At 43.9% G+C, this 17141-nt stretch overlaps 1 protein-coding gene across 2 annotated transcripts in view; it reads left to right on the top strand.

Annotated features, from left to right (window-relative positions):
- Positions 1–17141, top strand: part of TXNDC11 (thioredoxin domain containing 11) — a 58739-nt gene that overhangs the window by 29188 nt on the left and 12410 nt on the right. For both annotated transcript variants that reach the window (XM_065924339.1, XM_065924340.1), the window contains 2 exons: positions 12081–12193; positions 14259–14459. In XM_065924339.1, the coding sequence (XP_065780411.1) occupies positions 12081–12193; positions 14259–14459 (314 nt within the window). The remainder of the gene's footprint in view (positions 1–12080; positions 12194–14258; positions 14460–17141) is intronic.

Below are 17141 nucleotides of genomic sequence, written 5' to 3'. Positions count from 1 at the left end.
CTTAAAGAAAATTTGATAGAGGGGTTGATATTTTTAGGGTGCCTACTTGATTTTCTTCTGTCTTATGATTATTTATTTACTGTAAAGATGTGTTCTGGTAAAATGTTGTTATATTCTGCTATGATTCCGTGCCCTTTTTAAAAGAGAAAATTTGCAAGAAATTTCATCCATTTGACCTTCAGAAGGGATGCAGTGCTTCCTGAGGGAAAGCAGGGGCCTGGGAGCTGGTATCTGGTCCTTAGCCTTTGTCTGCCCCGGCAGGGTCTATACACTTGAACAAAACATTCAACTTTTCTGTGTTTGAGTTTCTCTGCCATAAAATGGGAGAGATGGAGGTAAGGGTAAATGCTTGTTTTTCAAGGCCGCATCAGGTGTGAATTATGTTGTATGTGAGTAAAGTAGTAGTCTGAAAATCTGTAGCAGTCTAACGGGAAGGCCGCCGACTGAGGGCGCCTGAGGTGAGCTCTGGGCCTGGTCTCTTCAAAGCGTCTACGCCAGGCGTGCTGCGCCCGGACCAGCCAGCAGCTCCTCCTCTTCCCTACTCCTGGAGCTCTCCATCCTTGCCTCTTATTGTGTAGTTAGCCCTCTGTGTCCACCTGTGGATTCAGCCAACCCTGGAATGAAAATATTAGGAAAGTTTCAGTAAGTTCCCCAAAGCAAAAATTGAATTTATCACACATCTGCCATCTAACTGGCATAGCATTACATTGTATCTACAACTATTTATTGAGCATTTACACTGTATTAGGTGTTATAAGTAATCTAGAGGTGACCTAAAGTATACCAGAAGATGTGTGTAGGTTACATGCAAATGCTGTGCCATTTTGCGCAGGGGACTTGAGTATCCCTGGATTTTGGTATTCAAGGGGAGTTGGCAGGGGGCGCGGCTGGAACCATTGCGCTGTGGACACCAAGGGATGACGGTGAGGCATGGTGTTCTCCCCGTGGGGCTGACTGCATCTCTGTCCCCCCAGAATGTGAGCTAGTTTGTTCAGACAGTATTTACTGAGTGCCTTGAGGCCAAGGTTTTGTCATCGGGCCCTTGCACTTCTTATAGTTTAGCTAAAAGTTTGAATGAATAACTTGTGAAGAACACTTTACCTTGAGATTGCCGAGGTGGGAGTGATTTTCTCAGTGGGATGTTGTCACTTTGGATCTCCTGCCCACCACCTCCATGTCCCCTCATGTCTGTCCTTTCAGGTTCCTTAGACCAATGTTACAGGAGTCACTCAGCCTGGGCTGGACTGAGGCCCAACCTGGCTCATTCTTGGCTTCTCACTGTCTCCTCATACTAGAATCCTAATGGATTGAATTGAAATACACATGATATTTTGGAGAAGTGAATGGCAACCCACTCCAGTATTCTTGCCTGGAGAATTCCATGGACAGAGGAGCCTGGTGGGCTACAGTCCATGGGGTCATAGAGAGCCGAACATGACTGAGTGACTAACATCCACACACACACAGGATATTTAAATGTCATCCTCAAAATACACTGAACTGTTAACTGAAGACCCACTCCCTTCTTTTACCTTTAGGAATTCCTGAGTGTAACTGACAACAAACTTTGTGGCTTCAGTCTTCTAAGGAACACTTCTGGAAAATAACTGTTGCAGTGAATTTTTTTTAAATAGAAATTGAGCAGAGGAAGTAATTCCAGTGTAGGGTCCCCCTCCTCCACCAGGTGGCGTGTTGTGGTGCTGCGATTTGCTGGGACAATCCTGTCAGGACACAAAAAAGTCCCTTCTCCGTATTTTTACTCACGAATAAAGCTTTTTTGGAGCACTTTTCTGTTAGATTATGAAACTTTATACAACATTAAGAGATCTGAAAGGTAGGATTTTCTTATCCTGTAAGTGACATTCTTAAAGTAATTGAAAAAACAAGGAGCTGGGACTTCCCTGGCGGTCCAGTGGCTAAGACTCTGCACTCCTAATGCAGAGGCCCAGGTTTGACCCATGGTTAGAAAACTAGATCCCATGTGGCTGCAACTAAGAGCTCACATGCCATAACTAGCAACCACATAAATAAGTAAGTAAATAGTTTTTAAAAGACCAACAACCATTAAAAAAACAACCCAAAAAGCAAGGGACTGACTTCTTAGGCAAGGTTGACTCTGAGGTTACTGTATTTCCTCAGGTTCCTGGGTCTAACTCTTGGAACTTTGGACCAGGCATTGGGTTTAACAGTTCTCCGTGAATGGAACAGGTTCTTGATCAGTTGGTTTCTCAGATAATCTTTTTGTTGAGATTATTGAGGATTAATGAATATTGATTAGTGAGTATTGTTGTCACTATACTCACTTGCAGAGGGAAATCTTTTCTAACTTGTGGTGATCTGAGGCCCTCTGGGTACTGATTAATACACATTAGAGTAAACATATTAGGAATTCCATACTTTATTCCCATTTAAAAATGACTTTTTAATTATGTTGCTATTATTTTAGCAAGGATATGATCATATTTCATAGGAAATGCTTTTATTCCCATTATGACATCTCCTCAACCTTGTAAGTTCTGTTTAGTTCAGTTCAGTTCAGTCGCTCAGTCATGTCCGACTCTTCATGAACCCATGGACTACAGCACGCCAGGCCTCCCTGTCCATCACCAACTCCCTGCTAGATAAGCAGTGCTGCTAGATAAGTACTAAGCCCGAAACCAGACATTCCTGTTCTTGAGTTAGATTCAGAAGCATGACTTATTAATTCAGAGAACTTTGGAGGGTCCACTTTGTACTCCAGCTGTAAAGAAGAGTAGCACTTCTTACCATCCACAGTGCCCCCATAGGGTGGCCCACAGGTGGGCTTGTCCACAGAGCGAGCGCAGTAACACGTCTGTGACAGGCTTTGTCGGAGCACGGAGGTGTGGGGTGTGCGCATCAGAGCAGGGAAGACTGGAGGTGGGCGGCGTTTCCCAGGAGATGAGGAGTCCGGAACAAGAGAGTGAGGATGAGGAGCAAGAGAGCGGGAGACAGGTGGCGCTGAGAGAAGCAAGGTGTGCAGAGAGCTCAGAAACAAGCTTAGTGGTCACTTGCAGACACTCTGATTTCTTGGACCCGTGTGTTTGAAAAATTATACTGTCTTTACTTTCTAATTGTTTTGTGGTATTTTCTACTTTTTTGAAGTTTACCTGTTTTATGAGTGTGTATGTATATGTGTTTTTGTTGTTGTGTTTTAGGGGTTTTCTTTTTGGCCACTCTTGGCGGCATGTGGTATCCCAGTTCCCAGGTCAGAGATGGAACCTGTGCCCCCTGTGGTGGAAGCATGGATTCTTAACCTCTGGACCACCAGGGAAGTCCCTGTCTGTGTGTGTTTTGATTTTTCATCCTATTTTTTCAGGGTTGTTGGGGGTTTTTGGAGAGGTTTTTTGTTGTTGTTGTTTTAAGCTGAAATAAGACTCCTAGGCAAAGAACCCAAAACATTAAAATCTTGAAAACTTCTCAGGGATCGCCTTCTATGATAAAATCACACACTTACAGTGAAACCATTTGGTTCAGACAAACCCAGTTCTGGTCTCCACTTGACTGCTTGTTATGTAACATTGAGCATGATAAATTGATGCTGAACAGAGCACTTTACCCGGAAGATCCAATCTTCACTGCCACTCTTTGAAGTAGGATGTTACCTTCTCAGTGTTACTGTCTCAGGGGAGGAGACTGAGGCTTCGGAGAGGTTGTTAACAGACCCCAGGTCACTGTGAGGCAGAACAGTGGCTCCCCAGAGATGTCCACATTCTAATCCCAGGACCTGTGAATATGTTACATTGCATGACAGGAGGAAATGGAGGTTGCGTGTGGATTTAAGCTGCTAATCAGCTGACACTGACAAAGGGAGGTTATCCTGGAGTATCTGAGTGGGCCCAAGATAATCAGTACAGTTCTTAAAAGTGGAATTGAGAGGCAAAGAACAGTGTCAGAGTGATCCAGTGAGAGAAGGACTTGTCTGGCCATTGCCGGTTTTGAAGACGGAAGGGGCCACAAGCCAAGGAATGCAGGTAGCCTCTGAAAGGTAGGAAAGGCAAGGAGATGGATTCTCCCCTGCAGCCTCTGGAAGGAACACTCCCTGCTGTCACCTTGATTTTAGCCCAGTGAGGCCCGTTTTGGACTTCGACCTCCAAACTGTAAGATATTTTTTAAAGCTACTAAATTAGTGGGTAATTTGTTACAGCAGAAACAGCGACTTAATATAGTCCTGTCCAGTAAGTGAGGAGTGCTGCAGGAACCGAGCCCACATCACTCCATCTGCCTCTGTGCTCCTGGAATGAGGCCGGCCACCCAGGATGGTGATCCCCACCTCCAAGTCTTTGCTCATGATCTGCTTAAAATGCAGTGCCTCGTCCTGGTTAGTGTCTGCCTTCCTAATTTTTCGGGGCCTAGCTGAAGTCCTGTGGGAGTTGTAGATGTTGCCCAGTCAGCGTGACATCTGGCACTCTGTAGACATAGAGTGGAGATTTCCATCCACTGGCTCCTTTCTTGGAACTCCTGTTGCACTCCTTGGCTGTGTCTCCCACTTAGCAACCAATGTTGTTTTCTGACTTTTTCCTGGACTTTAGTGGCATCTTCTTAACTTGTAGCTGGGGACTGACCCTCCTGATTAGTTATGTTAGTGGCAGGTGTCCTGTGTGACCACGACTCACCCAGTCTCCACTTCTTACTCTTCAGGTTCCCCATCTGCAGCATAAGGGAGCTTTGCCCTAGTTGCCTCTAAAGCAAACTTCAGCTTGAAAATGCTCTGGCCCATGGCCTGATTTTTTTTTTTAGATCTGGCAGCTAAGAATTGTTTTTGTTTTTGTAAAGCATGATTTTAAAAAAATATATATATGTATATATATATATATATATATATATATATATGTGTATGACACCAATGCTAGACCCTAAGTGCAGCATAAGAGGGGATGGAGGAGGAATTTCTAAGGAGATAATGTTTCTTTAGTGAAGTCTTTCCCTCCCTGAGGCTTTTTTTTAAAAAGGAAACTTAATTGAAATACATACAAGAGGTGTATTCAAATTGATCATTTTAATATTGTGCTTTGGCTAAATGAGAACAGTGGTGGGAGGATGTTTATGGTCATGTTAGTGTATAGGACAGGCCTGTTTAGCTCTATAGTTTATGTTCCCCTCAAATGATGAATTTGGAATGATGTTTTTCTTTCTCTCCTTCCTAACTTACAAGTAAAGGAAAATCACTGCTAAGAAGTTACATGTTTACTTGGGGTTCAGCAGTATCTTGGCAAGCATCAGCATATGCATACTGTGTCTGTGGTGCCCAAATGCCAGACTTTTTTCTACGGAATTGCTTTGTGTTTTACGTTAAGGATTTTGAGGGAGCTGCCTGGTGGTCTGGTGGTTAGAATTCTGTGCCTTCGTTGCTGTGGGCTGGGTTCAGTCCCTGGTTGGGGAACTGAGATCCAGTAAGCCATGCCACACAGCCAAAAAAAAAAAAAAAGAAATTGACAATGTAACAAATCTCAGAGTCACATTTCTGCAGGAAAAATGCCTTCCCTAGTTATAGTTCATGCACTGAAGACAAACATTTCTATACAGTTGCATTTCTTTGCAGATTGTTTTATTTTGATGAATGCGTGTAGCGTTGGAAGTGCGTGAAGTCATCATCTGGTGGCTGATGCCGCGTCACTACAGTGGAGACGCTAAGTAACCTTGGAGGGGCTGTTGTTACAATCCTGTAGTCTTCCTTTTTTTTCCTTGTCCAAAGCCTTGGAAAGAAGAGTGGGAAAGCAGAAGTTAATGAAATTGTCAGAGCATAGAGTAAAATGAGAATTGTTTCTGGCATGGGAGGAACCACAATACAGATTTTGCCTTTGGGGTTGTGACCACCTCCCAGAGTAAAGAATTGAGAGAAATTTTCCCAGGGAGTAAATAACTTCTTAGCCATGTAGGTTAAAACCTACGTGACTTAATCCAGTGGTACTCAGTTTTGAAGAATATCATGGTTTATTTGTTAGCAGTGTTCTGTATCAGTATTTCTCTCGACTTGATGTTCCATTTTGCCCTGAGGTCCCTGAGAGATGAGCTCATGTAGAAGCCTCCTGGAGAGCAGATGGCCAGTCCCAAAGTGAAAATTTCCATTCAGTTCCAGCATGTCTGCTCGTTCGTTCAGTATATCCTTGGGTACCTTACTTTGTAGGACACCAAATGCTGTTTAATATAGGCCTCTGAGAGAGAATTAATTTCAGAAGCTCGGCCGTTTAAACCCAGAGCCACAAGGTCTAGAGCCCCACCTTTTCCTTTCTGAAGGAGAGAGTGGGACACATTCTTAAAAATAACCATTCTCTAAAATAACGATTTAGAGAGGTTTTCACGGAAAAACATCTTTGTCTTATGTGTCCTTCTCAGGTAACTGTCCATTATTAAGGCTTACTGGCTGCTGGACTTATCTGAGGCTAATCTTCTTCCTGAATTACATGAATCTTGCTTTTTCATCATGGTCACCTTGGCATAGTTCAGTAGAACTTTTAACATGAACCACAGAGATATTTTAAAATTTTCTAGTAGGCCTTAAAATTGAAGAAGAAATAGGTGAAATCAATTGAATAATTTATATTTTATTTAACCCAGTGTACCCCAATTGTTAGCATTTCAACATGTAATCAGCATAAAAACTGTTGAGATATTTTACATTTTTTTAACCAAGTCTTTTATATGTAACAGCACACTTCAATTCAGATGCTAAGTGTTCATTGGAAATACTTGATCTGTATTTAGATTTCATACAATTTACAGCTGAAAAAATGTTTTACATACCAAATAGTTTTATATTGTTTCATTTTGTGTATTTATTTTTATTGAAATATAGTTTATTTATAATATGATATTAGTTTAAGGTTACAAACTCATCTTTTGAATGTTTTCTTATAACTGAGTTGAGTATCATTTTCAAATTACATTAAATAAATAAAGTAAAAAATTTAATCCCTCAGGTGCTCATATTTCAAGTGCTCGCTAGCCACTTGTGGTTAGTGGCTACCACCTGGGACCATGCACTTAGGACCTAGGCCTCATTATCCCGGTGTCCTGGGAAAAAGCAATTATATCCTAAGATACTGAGTCTCCTGCAGGCACCTCCTTGAGCTAATGCTTCAGTGTCCTGGTAGTCTATTAGTTGGTGAGTGTGAATTGTGTAGCTTTGCTTCTGGCAAGATTTTTATTACTAATTTGAAAGCAGTTAAACATCTATTAATGGAAAATCTAAAAAATATATATATATATATATATATAAAACTGAATCATTTTGCTGCACACCTGAAACTCATACTGGCTTATAAATCAACCATACTTCAATAAAAAGGGAAACAAAAAACCTTTTGCTAACAAAAGGAACTAATTTTTATTATTTTCTGGAATGTTTGAGAATTTTAATATTTTGCCTCACTGAGGTCTTGCCTCAAAATGCAGTTTACCTTAATACCGAACTGAAGTTTTAATGTTAAAAATTGAATTTAAAGCTATGGTTTTAAGCAATAAAAGTAGTCTGATATTAAAACATTATGCAGTGACCAAAACCAAAAACCCTTGATGCACACCAGAAAGATCACAGTGAGCCAGATGAGTCTGAGTGGAAACCAGATGGAATTTCAGATCTTTCCATTCTCGATGTGTCCTTGGTGGTTGCCAGGAGGTAAATGGTGAAGTGGTGTGTGGAAGGTCAATGAAAGCTCCACCCAGAGGGGTGAGGGAAGCAGGGGTAGAGCATTGTCTGAGTGACAGAAAAGAACCCTAAGCTCCTGAAAGGTAGCAAGGGGTAAACCTGCAATAAGTGCTGAAAATAGACAAGGTTTCATGGATCAAAGCAAGGCCATTTGTTTCTCAAAGCACACGAACAGCGAAGTGCCATGATATATTCGTTCCACTCATCGCATGTCTTGTGGGGAGCCTAGTGGTGGCTGTGTGCCCAATAGGTTGCCATGTAGCTAAGGGAGACCAGGCCAAGGACTCAACAGCTTTTGTAGCAGACAACAGACAAACCAGTCTTCTTGCTGTGGTCACCTTGATGTCTGTGTGACCAGCTACAGAAACTGCTCAGTAACTCCTGCTTTCACCGAGATGTTCTTTCAGGATGTCATTGCATGTTGCAGTAGTCTTTCTGACACCTTTCCCTGGATGGTTAATAGACTGTAGCCGGCTGGTTACCTGGCTAACAGAATTTATTAAGATTCTATTATTATTGTTATTAATTGAATAGGATCGTGTCATTGTTGGACCCACTGATGGGGGAGGGGAGAGCATGGTTCTGAATTTGTTTTTTATTATTCAGTACATTCAGAATCCTCAGTTAAAATATTGAAGCTTCATTCATTTTGGGACAAAATTATTCGTTTTATAATTGACAAAGACCCCTATTGTGGAAAGCCCTGGAGCCCTGCCTGACAGAATGTTCTGGATATGGAGATGAGAAGTGTTATTTTCGTGTGTCATTCTTACACTGTGAACTTCGCCTGCTAATTCAAGTGCTCTTTATATACAGGAGACTGCACAGATAAACTGCTTCCTGCAAGCTTTCCACTATCTGAAGGAACTTTTAAAATGTGTGATTTTTGTAAATTTCTGTGTGAAAAATATAGTTTTGAAATTATAGTATGTTTGGGCATGTTAAAGTCTGCCCCGTGCAGGCGGCTGTCCATTCTTATGAATGCAGTTAAGCTAGGTTTTGAATGGTCCCTTTCAGCTTTTGAGTCAGGCTGTCACTCCTGATTCCTCTGCTCCAGTAAATCATGTTGGTGATTTTGGCGGACTCACAAATGAGTTTCCTACTGGCTGCTTCTCCTTCACCGCGCTCTCTATTGGTGGCGGCCTGCCAATATTGAGCCTACTACTCGATGGAGGGTGATGTGTTTGCTCCTACCAGTGCATTTTCCCTCCTGGGTCCTGCTTTTCTTCTGGCAGCTTTGGAATCCGAACTTATATGTTATGCCTTTTTTTTTTTTTAATTTCAAATTTGAACCAATTTTAGAGCTGCAGATATGTTGCGCGGATGGATGGATCTGGAGTTTCCTAACGCCCTCCCTTCACCCAGTTCCCCCCAGTGTTAACATGATTTAACCACTTGTGGTGGTGCTTTTGTCAAAACTAAGAAATTAACATTGGTCCAGTGTGAAGGTCTGTAAACTGCAGACCTTATTTGAGTTTTGCCATTGTTTTCAGTAGCATCTGTTTTCTGTTCCAGGATTCAGTCTGGGATCCTGCATTGCAGCTAATTATTTTTTCTCCTTAGTCTCCTCCTATGACAGTTCCTCACTCTTTTCTTACTCTCCATGACATGGACACTTTTGAAAACTACTGGCTATTTATTTTGTTGCTCAGATTGTTCCGGCTTTGGCCATTAGTGTCTTGGGTTGGTGCCTGTGTCCCTTGAACAAATTCTCCTCTTTTTATGAGCACTTTTTTCCTGACTCAACAAGATGTTTCAGGCTCATCTTGTACTGCCTTTGCCCCAGCTCTGGGATCAGCTTCTTTTCCAAGAAGCCCTGGTTTCTTTTTATTGGAGAATGACATTTAGAAACCCAGATCTGGGGCTTCTTGGTATTCAGTGTCATTACTTCTAGGCCCTTTCAGCAGGTAGAGAGCTCAGACATATATGTGTTTATTCGTACGCGCATGCATGCCTCTGTTCTATCTATTATCTGTGTCTTAAGTCAAAAGTTTATACTAAAAGTTGAAAGTTTACTCTCATTTCCTCTGATTCCAGTCTAACACTGCAGAGTTTACTTTAACTTTCCTCTCTTCATATGTAACTTCTTTGTCCTTCCCTGAGAAGCCTGGCTTTCGCTGTCTTGACGGTATCCAGTCAGGATGCTGTTTGCAGCTCTTCTCTGGTTCAGTTCTTTGTCCTCGCCCCCCCCCCACCCCCTCACTGAGGGGCGTGGTGTTTGCAGCGCCGTCAGGCTTATCTGTTCGTGCTGTGTTCCACGTTGGATCCCCACATAGTGGCTGGTGTAATGAGTCTAGGTTTTGATTGTGAAGGCTGCGAAACTTTGCTGTGGTTCTTAGTTTGGTGCTGAGAGGAAGGTTAGGCTGCCCCACTCCCATTCTCTGGCTCCCATTGCCCACCCCGCCCCACCCTTTGCCATCCACCCTATATATAAGGCTTTCCTGTCATTTTGGGCTTATTCTTCTTGTGTTTCTTTGGTTCAATGCCATTTTCAGCCCCTCAGATTTGTGTTAGATTGTCCAGCCTGGTGTGAGGGACACGGTCACTCTTGCCTCAGCCTCAGTAGTCACTCCTCCTCTGAGGAGGAGACCACTGGAAGGTGGGCTTGTGTGAGTAAGCTAGAAGCTTCCTGTGTTTACTTAGATATCACTTGGTAACATTTAAAGTTTTTTTTTTTTTGCTCTGTAAGCAATGATGCAGTGAACATCTCTGTGCACAGGACGCTTTAAAGTGATTTTGACTTATTTTCATAAGATAGAGTCAGAGCTTCCCAGGTGGCGCAGTGGTAAAGAATCCACCTGCCAATGCAGGAGACACGAGAGACCCAGGTTCGATTCTTGGGTCAGGAAGATCACCTGGAGAAGGAAATAGCAACCCATTCCAGTGTTCTTGCCTGGAAAATTCCATGAACAGAGGAGCCTGGTGGGCTACAGTCCATGGGGTCACAGAGTCAGACGTGACTGAGCGACTGAGTGTAGCGCACAGTGTTTGACTGATGTTTACTTAACACCTGCTAGTAAAGCAGAAAGGGGGTAGGAAAAAATGTACCTTCTCCTACCTCGTTTTATCCACCCTCTTTTAATACTACATATTTTAGTCAACTTTCAATCACACAAATATTACATTAAATGTACTCTTTGGGGGGAAAAAGAAAGCTTCACACATAAGGATCAAGTTCCCTTTGATCTCCAACCCCCAACACAAAAACAGTTTTTATTATCCTTTCAGAGTCTGTATACATTTGTAACCATATGTGCCTGTAGGAGAAAACATACTTTATAAGTGTGAGGGATTTTTCCACATAAAAGGTACACTGTGTCTTGGCTTTTTTACTCACATGTGTCTTAGAAAATCTATTCAGGCTGTATAGATTGCCCCGCTCCACTGTTTTCAACATCTGCAGGCAATTCCTTGGTGACTGCCCTTGGGTATAACACTCAGGGCTCACGTGTAGGCACGAAGAAGTGGATCGGGGGCTGCGGGCCGTGTCCGGGCTCCATCCTGGACAGCACAGCAGATTGCTCTCCCAGGTGGCTGCCATTCTGCCTTTTCCACCAGCTTTGCAGCAGAGCACTCATTTCTTTACTGGTCATCAATATCTGGTACTTCCTCTGTCTCAGATCTGGGAAGTTTTGAAGGTGAAAAGTGGCAATTGTGTTTTCATTTGCTTTCCTCCGAAATAGGTTAAGTGCACAGTTAGCCACTTACATTTCCTTTTCTGTGATTTGCCCATTTTTACCTGTTTTATTTTTCTTCCTAATTCATATGAATTCCTTGTATATGCTAGATTGATTCGTGTAACTAACATTTATTGCTCAAGAGATCAATACACATATGCCCAGATGCTGCTGTAGATGCTGGGGTAAACAGCAATAAACAAGGTTTTAAGAGGAAGTTGGACCAAAGAAAATCTAAATAAATCAGTAGGATTATGTAAATGTTAGTAAGTGCTATTAAAAGCTTAGAGTAACGGTAAAGAGAAGGCTTGAGTTGGGGGAGCCTTGGTGTCCCCTTACAGACCATCCTCTCAAGTGTTTTTGCCTGGAAGCAGGTGGTCAAGGAAACCTTCTCAGAGAAGGTGGGGTGGGAGCCGAGATTTGAATGTTGAGAAGGAACTGGCATGGAAGTGTCCAGACAGAGAGAATAGCATGTGCCTGGGCTCTCAGTGAGGCTCGTGAGTAGGGGAACAGGGACTGAAACAGCGCAGGTCCTAGTCAGAGGCAGGTACCTGGAGGAGACGTATGATCTGTTTGAGGAGGTGGCTTCTTCAGCTCCTCCTTGTCTGTCCAGGCTAAGTGGCCAAAAAGAGCTTTGCTCTGGGGAAATTTGTGTGTCAAGATTTGATCACTGGGTTTTGTGGTTGTTTTAAGGCATAGGCTTTTTCTTTTTAATAAAGGAAAATTTTCTGTTTCAGATTACCTAGGAACAGTACGATTTGGGGTTATCACAAATAAGCATCTTGCGAAACTGGTATCCTTAGTACACTCTGGAAGTGTGTATTTACATAGACATTTCAACACATCACTTGTAAGTATCTTAAAATCACGTTTCTATTAGCGCAGTGGTTCTTAACCTTGTTTAGATCACAGGCCTCTTTGACAACTGGGTGAAATCTGTGGACGCTGTCTGTAGGAGAGTGCACATGGTTTTATATGCAAATTGAGTCCCCTCAGCCCCTTCTAGAGCCCATGCCCCAGAGCTCTCGGATTTAACAGCTAGAAGTTCTGTTTATATTCTTAGATTTTGATGCAGCCTTATTAGCTTTCCTTCTTGGATGAAATTGCAGAATTGCTGTATTGGAGAAGTATTCCTCTGGGACCATGTTGTCAAAGGTTAAGGATCCATTGGGCGTGTTATCCTTTGTTTATCTGTTCCATTTATCAAGAGTAGTCACATGACATGCTTTTCTCCTTTAGCTGATGAGGTGGACTTGGAAGTTCTTGTCAAGTCACGGTGAGACGCTGGTGGCTCCCTGCCCCGAGCGCCGCGGTTTTCCATCGTTGCCTTTGTTCCCTGACTCGGTTGCTCGTTGGTGGCCTGGCCCCAGCTTCGCTGTTTCTGAGCTGCCGACCTGCGTTGTGCCTGGCCCTGTGCTTCTGCTCTGATACTGCTCCCTGCTCAGGCCCCGCGCTGAGTTTATTTTCCTCAGCGTCCTCTCTCCGACTCCATTGACGGCGGCAGTGACTTATGGGTTGGGTGAGGGTCCGAACCCCGATACCCAGGGTGCCCAGCCCTTAAACCCGCGCTCCCAGCTCAGTGTGCGAGGCTCTGCCTGTGGAGGGACTGCTGGGGGCGCCCCCCGCGGCCCGTCTCCCTGGCTTCTGCCTTTCTCTAGTAACCCAGATGGCTTTACTTCTTGCAGTCTATACTCCCAAAGTCAAATACATTCCATGTTTTCCAGATAGAAGTGTTCATGAAGACAACTAACATTTTTTTCCACCTCCCACCATCCTGCTCTGGGAATCAAAATCTGACGGTTTCTCCTGCCGCCCGCCCATTCTCCTTGTGCCTCTGTCTTAAGTTTCTTTGGACCTCATCTGCTTCTGCTGTCTATCATTTTCCTTCATCCTTCTTTTGTAACATGCTTTACAAGCAACGTATATCATGTTAATGTATAGTAACGGGTACTGAGAAAGAAATTTAAAATAGATGGCGAAAAGAAGATAGGACTATGAGAAAGATACTGAAAAACATAATGAATTCATGGTGTCAATTCCATAGTTTTTAAGAGTGACTCATTGATAGAGCAGAATTCCTTTCAGCAAATGAAATATTAATGGGTTACCAGTAATTTTTTTTTAAAGTAAAAGCAGTGGACATCTTGTTATAAGTCAGTTTAAACCTCTATTTGGGAAAGTATAAAATATCTCATTTTCTGGAACTCTCCAAGCATTTTGGAGGGAGTTTTGTTTGAAACCCTGTAATTTATATAATTGGAATTTCAAAAATAATTTTATGTTGACATACTTTGTTAGAGAAAAACCAAGCAGAAAAAATCTAGGCGTATCTCTCCTTAATTCTGTACACACAAAGTATGATCCGTGGCCTTGTATACAAGTTCTAGGTCACTCAGGATTTCATGCAAATATTTCTTGAGTTCCTGCTCTGTGCCAGGTATTCTTGTCCTTGGGGCGGGGGATGGGGGTGGGGAGACAGGTGAGCAAGGCAGATACAAACTTCTGCCCTAACAGAGAGTCCCCAGGGACAAGGGAAACATGATTTTCCCAAGGGTAAAATGACCCCCGACTCCATCATTTCTGTTTCCTTAGCAATCGCTTTAGGCAGGAAGGTAGAGGCCACTGTTACCAGCAGCAGGCTGGGAAACTTGCTGATAGACAGCCAAATTCATCTTTTCTGCCTAAAGGGGAGAAGATGAATCAATCACATGATCTGAAAGTCACCTCTCACAGCAGCTTCTGCTTTCCAAGCCGCTTGTGGGAAGCGCCCTGTCTGGAGGGGCAGAGGCAGAGTGTAGCCGCCCAGGCCGCTCCGAGCCTCGTTTTCCTCACCTGTGAAGAGAGGGCTGAGGCCGGGCAGGGGTGGTGCTGCGATCCCGCCTCGCCTCTCATGTCTGTGCATTTTTCCTTCCCAGGTCTTTCCCAGGGAGGTCATCAACTACACCGCGGAGAACATCTATAAGTGGGCCTTAGAAAACAGAGAGACGCTATTCCGATGGCTGCGGCCGCATGGCGGCAAGAGTCTCCTGCTGAACAACGAGCTGAAGAAAGGACCAGCACTTTTTGTATTCATACCTTTTAATCCCTTAGCTGAGAGTCACCCTTTGATAGATGAGGTAAGAGCCACAGTGGGAAGAGGTGTCTCAGAAGCAACAGGCCAACCTCATTGACTTAGAGACTTCTCTCGTTGCACGATCAGAGTGCTTTCCCTTACTCGCTAAGTGGCTGCTGCGTTCCGTGGTGTCACTCCTTCCTGTAAGTGGGCAGGAGAGTCTGTGCCTTCTTGGTGGGGACCCACCATGGCCTCTCCGGCCACATTACTGACAGTGTCTCAGGTCTGGGTGAGGCAGAGCAGACGGGGCGGTCAAACCAGGCCTCTTTGGAAACGGGCCAGGTTCCCTCTTCCTGTGGCAACTGATATTCTGGAGAGGTGGGGGGAGTGGACAGCACAGGCAGGGTTTACTGTGGCCTTGGGGGTGCTGTCATCACAGGCATTTGGCCAGACTGGTGGCCCTGACCACGCTCAGTCCAGCAGTGGCAGGGTGACCTTGGGATCCCGTGTTTTCCTAACCCTTCTGTGGCTCACAGAGCTGATCGTCATCAGAAGTCAGCCCATCCCGCCTGCCTCTGCTGCGTGTCTTGCCTGTCTCTGGGTGTGAGTTTATTTTATGTATGGATCGTTTGAAGGTACTTAGAGAGTGCAATAACAATCAGCAGAGAGCGCCTGGGATTGCTCAATTGGGTTTATTGGGGGTTTAATTTTTTCCTTCCCTCCAGGATCCCTTAATTGGCCAAAACCAATTTCAGAAAGTCCGTGAGCCACTGACCAGGCTCACCAGATGCTGCTTCTCTGGGGCCCTCTCAGGAGCCTTCCTGAGGGAATGGGGAGGCAGGACCCTCGCCAGGCCAGGGCCCTCCCGAGGCTACTCTGGAGCCTCTTTGCTTATATGATTCATCACTGCTGGGGGCCTTCTGAGTGGGCGCTGCTCCTGTGGTTTAGAGGAGGGAAGAAGAGGAAGTGAGATGGCTCTGTCAATTCTGATTAGAGAGGACTTGAAGTAATGACTTCATTTCTTTGGAAAATCTTCACTACACAGTTGTTTTATGAACTAAGACACTTTGACTTTACTAAGATGCTCTAGTATTAAGAGTATTTAAAGTTGTTTGTAGTAAATGTGGGGTTTTCAACCAGCCATCCCCTGGTATCCATGGAGGTTTGGTTGCAGGACCCCCTTATATCCCAAACTCCAAACATGCTCAAGTTCTGTATTGTAAAATGGCATAGCATTTACATATAACCTATGCATGTCCTCCTGTGTATTTTAAATCACCTCTAAGATTACTTACGATACCTAATACTATATAAGTGACAGTGTTAGTTGCTCAGTCATGTCTGACTCTATGATCCTTTGGACCATAGTCTGGAAGGCTTCTCTATCCTGGGGATTTCTCAGGTAAGAATACTGGAGTGGGTTGCCATGCCTTCCTCCAGGGATCTTTTGACCCAGGGATCGAACCCCCATCTTGTCCGTCTCTATGTAAATAGTTGCCTGAGTGCAGCAAACTCAAACTTTGTTTTCTGGAATTTTTCCCCCCAATATTTTTTTTTTTTTTCCCCCCAATATTTTTGATCCATGTTGTTTGAATTGCAGATACAGGATATGAAGGGCTAACTGTACTTGAATTTTTGTGGGTTTGGTGGGGGCCTGGGGGTGGTGATCTGTTATGTCTTTGAATATAAAGTAGTACCAAGATGAGGCAAGAGGGCAGCTGGGCGCTTTATTAATCACATAAGCTTGAACTTTTCAGTATAATGTGCTGTTGGAGCCTTACCCTTTTAAGAAGGACTGAGATGTTCTTGTGTGTACATGTGTGTGTGTGGGAGGGGGGGGACCAAAACACTGGTTTTATCATTTAAAGTAACCTTTTTTATGCCCAAGAACTATTCGAATAATTTGTTTTTCTGTACAAACACATGTCTTAAATTAACTCTGTCCATAAGTATCATGTGTTATAAAATATGGGTTTTCTTTTAAATTGGAAAAGCACGTACTAAATGGTTTTTACACACACACGCACACACATGCAGCCTGTTTAATGAAACAAAATCCTGAGTGACTTAACACCCTTTAACTAACCATGGCGGGATTTGACTTAAGTTAGTACAGTTCTGTTTTAGGGAGTATGAGTGCCTCTGGATTAGAATGTCTTGCTCATCTTTTGCATTAAACTGCGGCAGTGTTGGGTAGTGAAAGGTCCTGAGTTTGGAAACAGAAGAGTCCTGGAATGAAACTTGAATCTAAATGGCTAACACTGATCTCAGGGTAAAGTGGATCATCTCACCAAGAAGTGTGTACATTCCCCTGAGATGCCCTCCGTTCACCAGGTGTTTATCGAGCCTTTGTTACGAGCCTGGCTCTGGGCGAGGCTCGGGGGGACAGCAGGATAAATCAAGCCCAGTCCTGCCCATGAGGACCCCTGAGCCTGTGGGGAAGAGCGGTGTCTCGACAGACAATTGTGAGGCTTTCTGGGAAAGGCTTCTAGGACCGGAAAGATGCAGAACCTGCCTCTCCCCAGGTTGGGGTGGGTTCGCCTCCACTGGTGTAGGGTCTTGGGGAGAGTGTTGTGGCTTTTCAGGTAGAGGAGGCCCTGACCAACTGGAAAGGCAGACTCGGGTCAGACTGTATTTGGTTTTACCCTCCAGAAGGGAAGCCATTGAATGTCATTTGGCAGAGGAGCCTCATGCTCCTCTGAAATAAAATAAAGATAAGGGGTGGCAGTGTGGAGGCTCAGTGGGC

Source organism: Muntiacus reevesi, chromosome 2 (assembly GCF_963930625.1).
Source record: "Muntiacus reevesi chromosome 2, mMunRee1.1, whole genome shotgun sequence".
Taxonomy (NCBI): Eukaryota; Metazoa; Chordata; class Mammalia; order Artiodactyla; family Cervidae; genus Muntiacus; species Muntiacus reevesi.
Note: the sequence above shows the minus strand (reverse complement) of the source record. Positions and strands in the feature narration are given on the sequence as shown.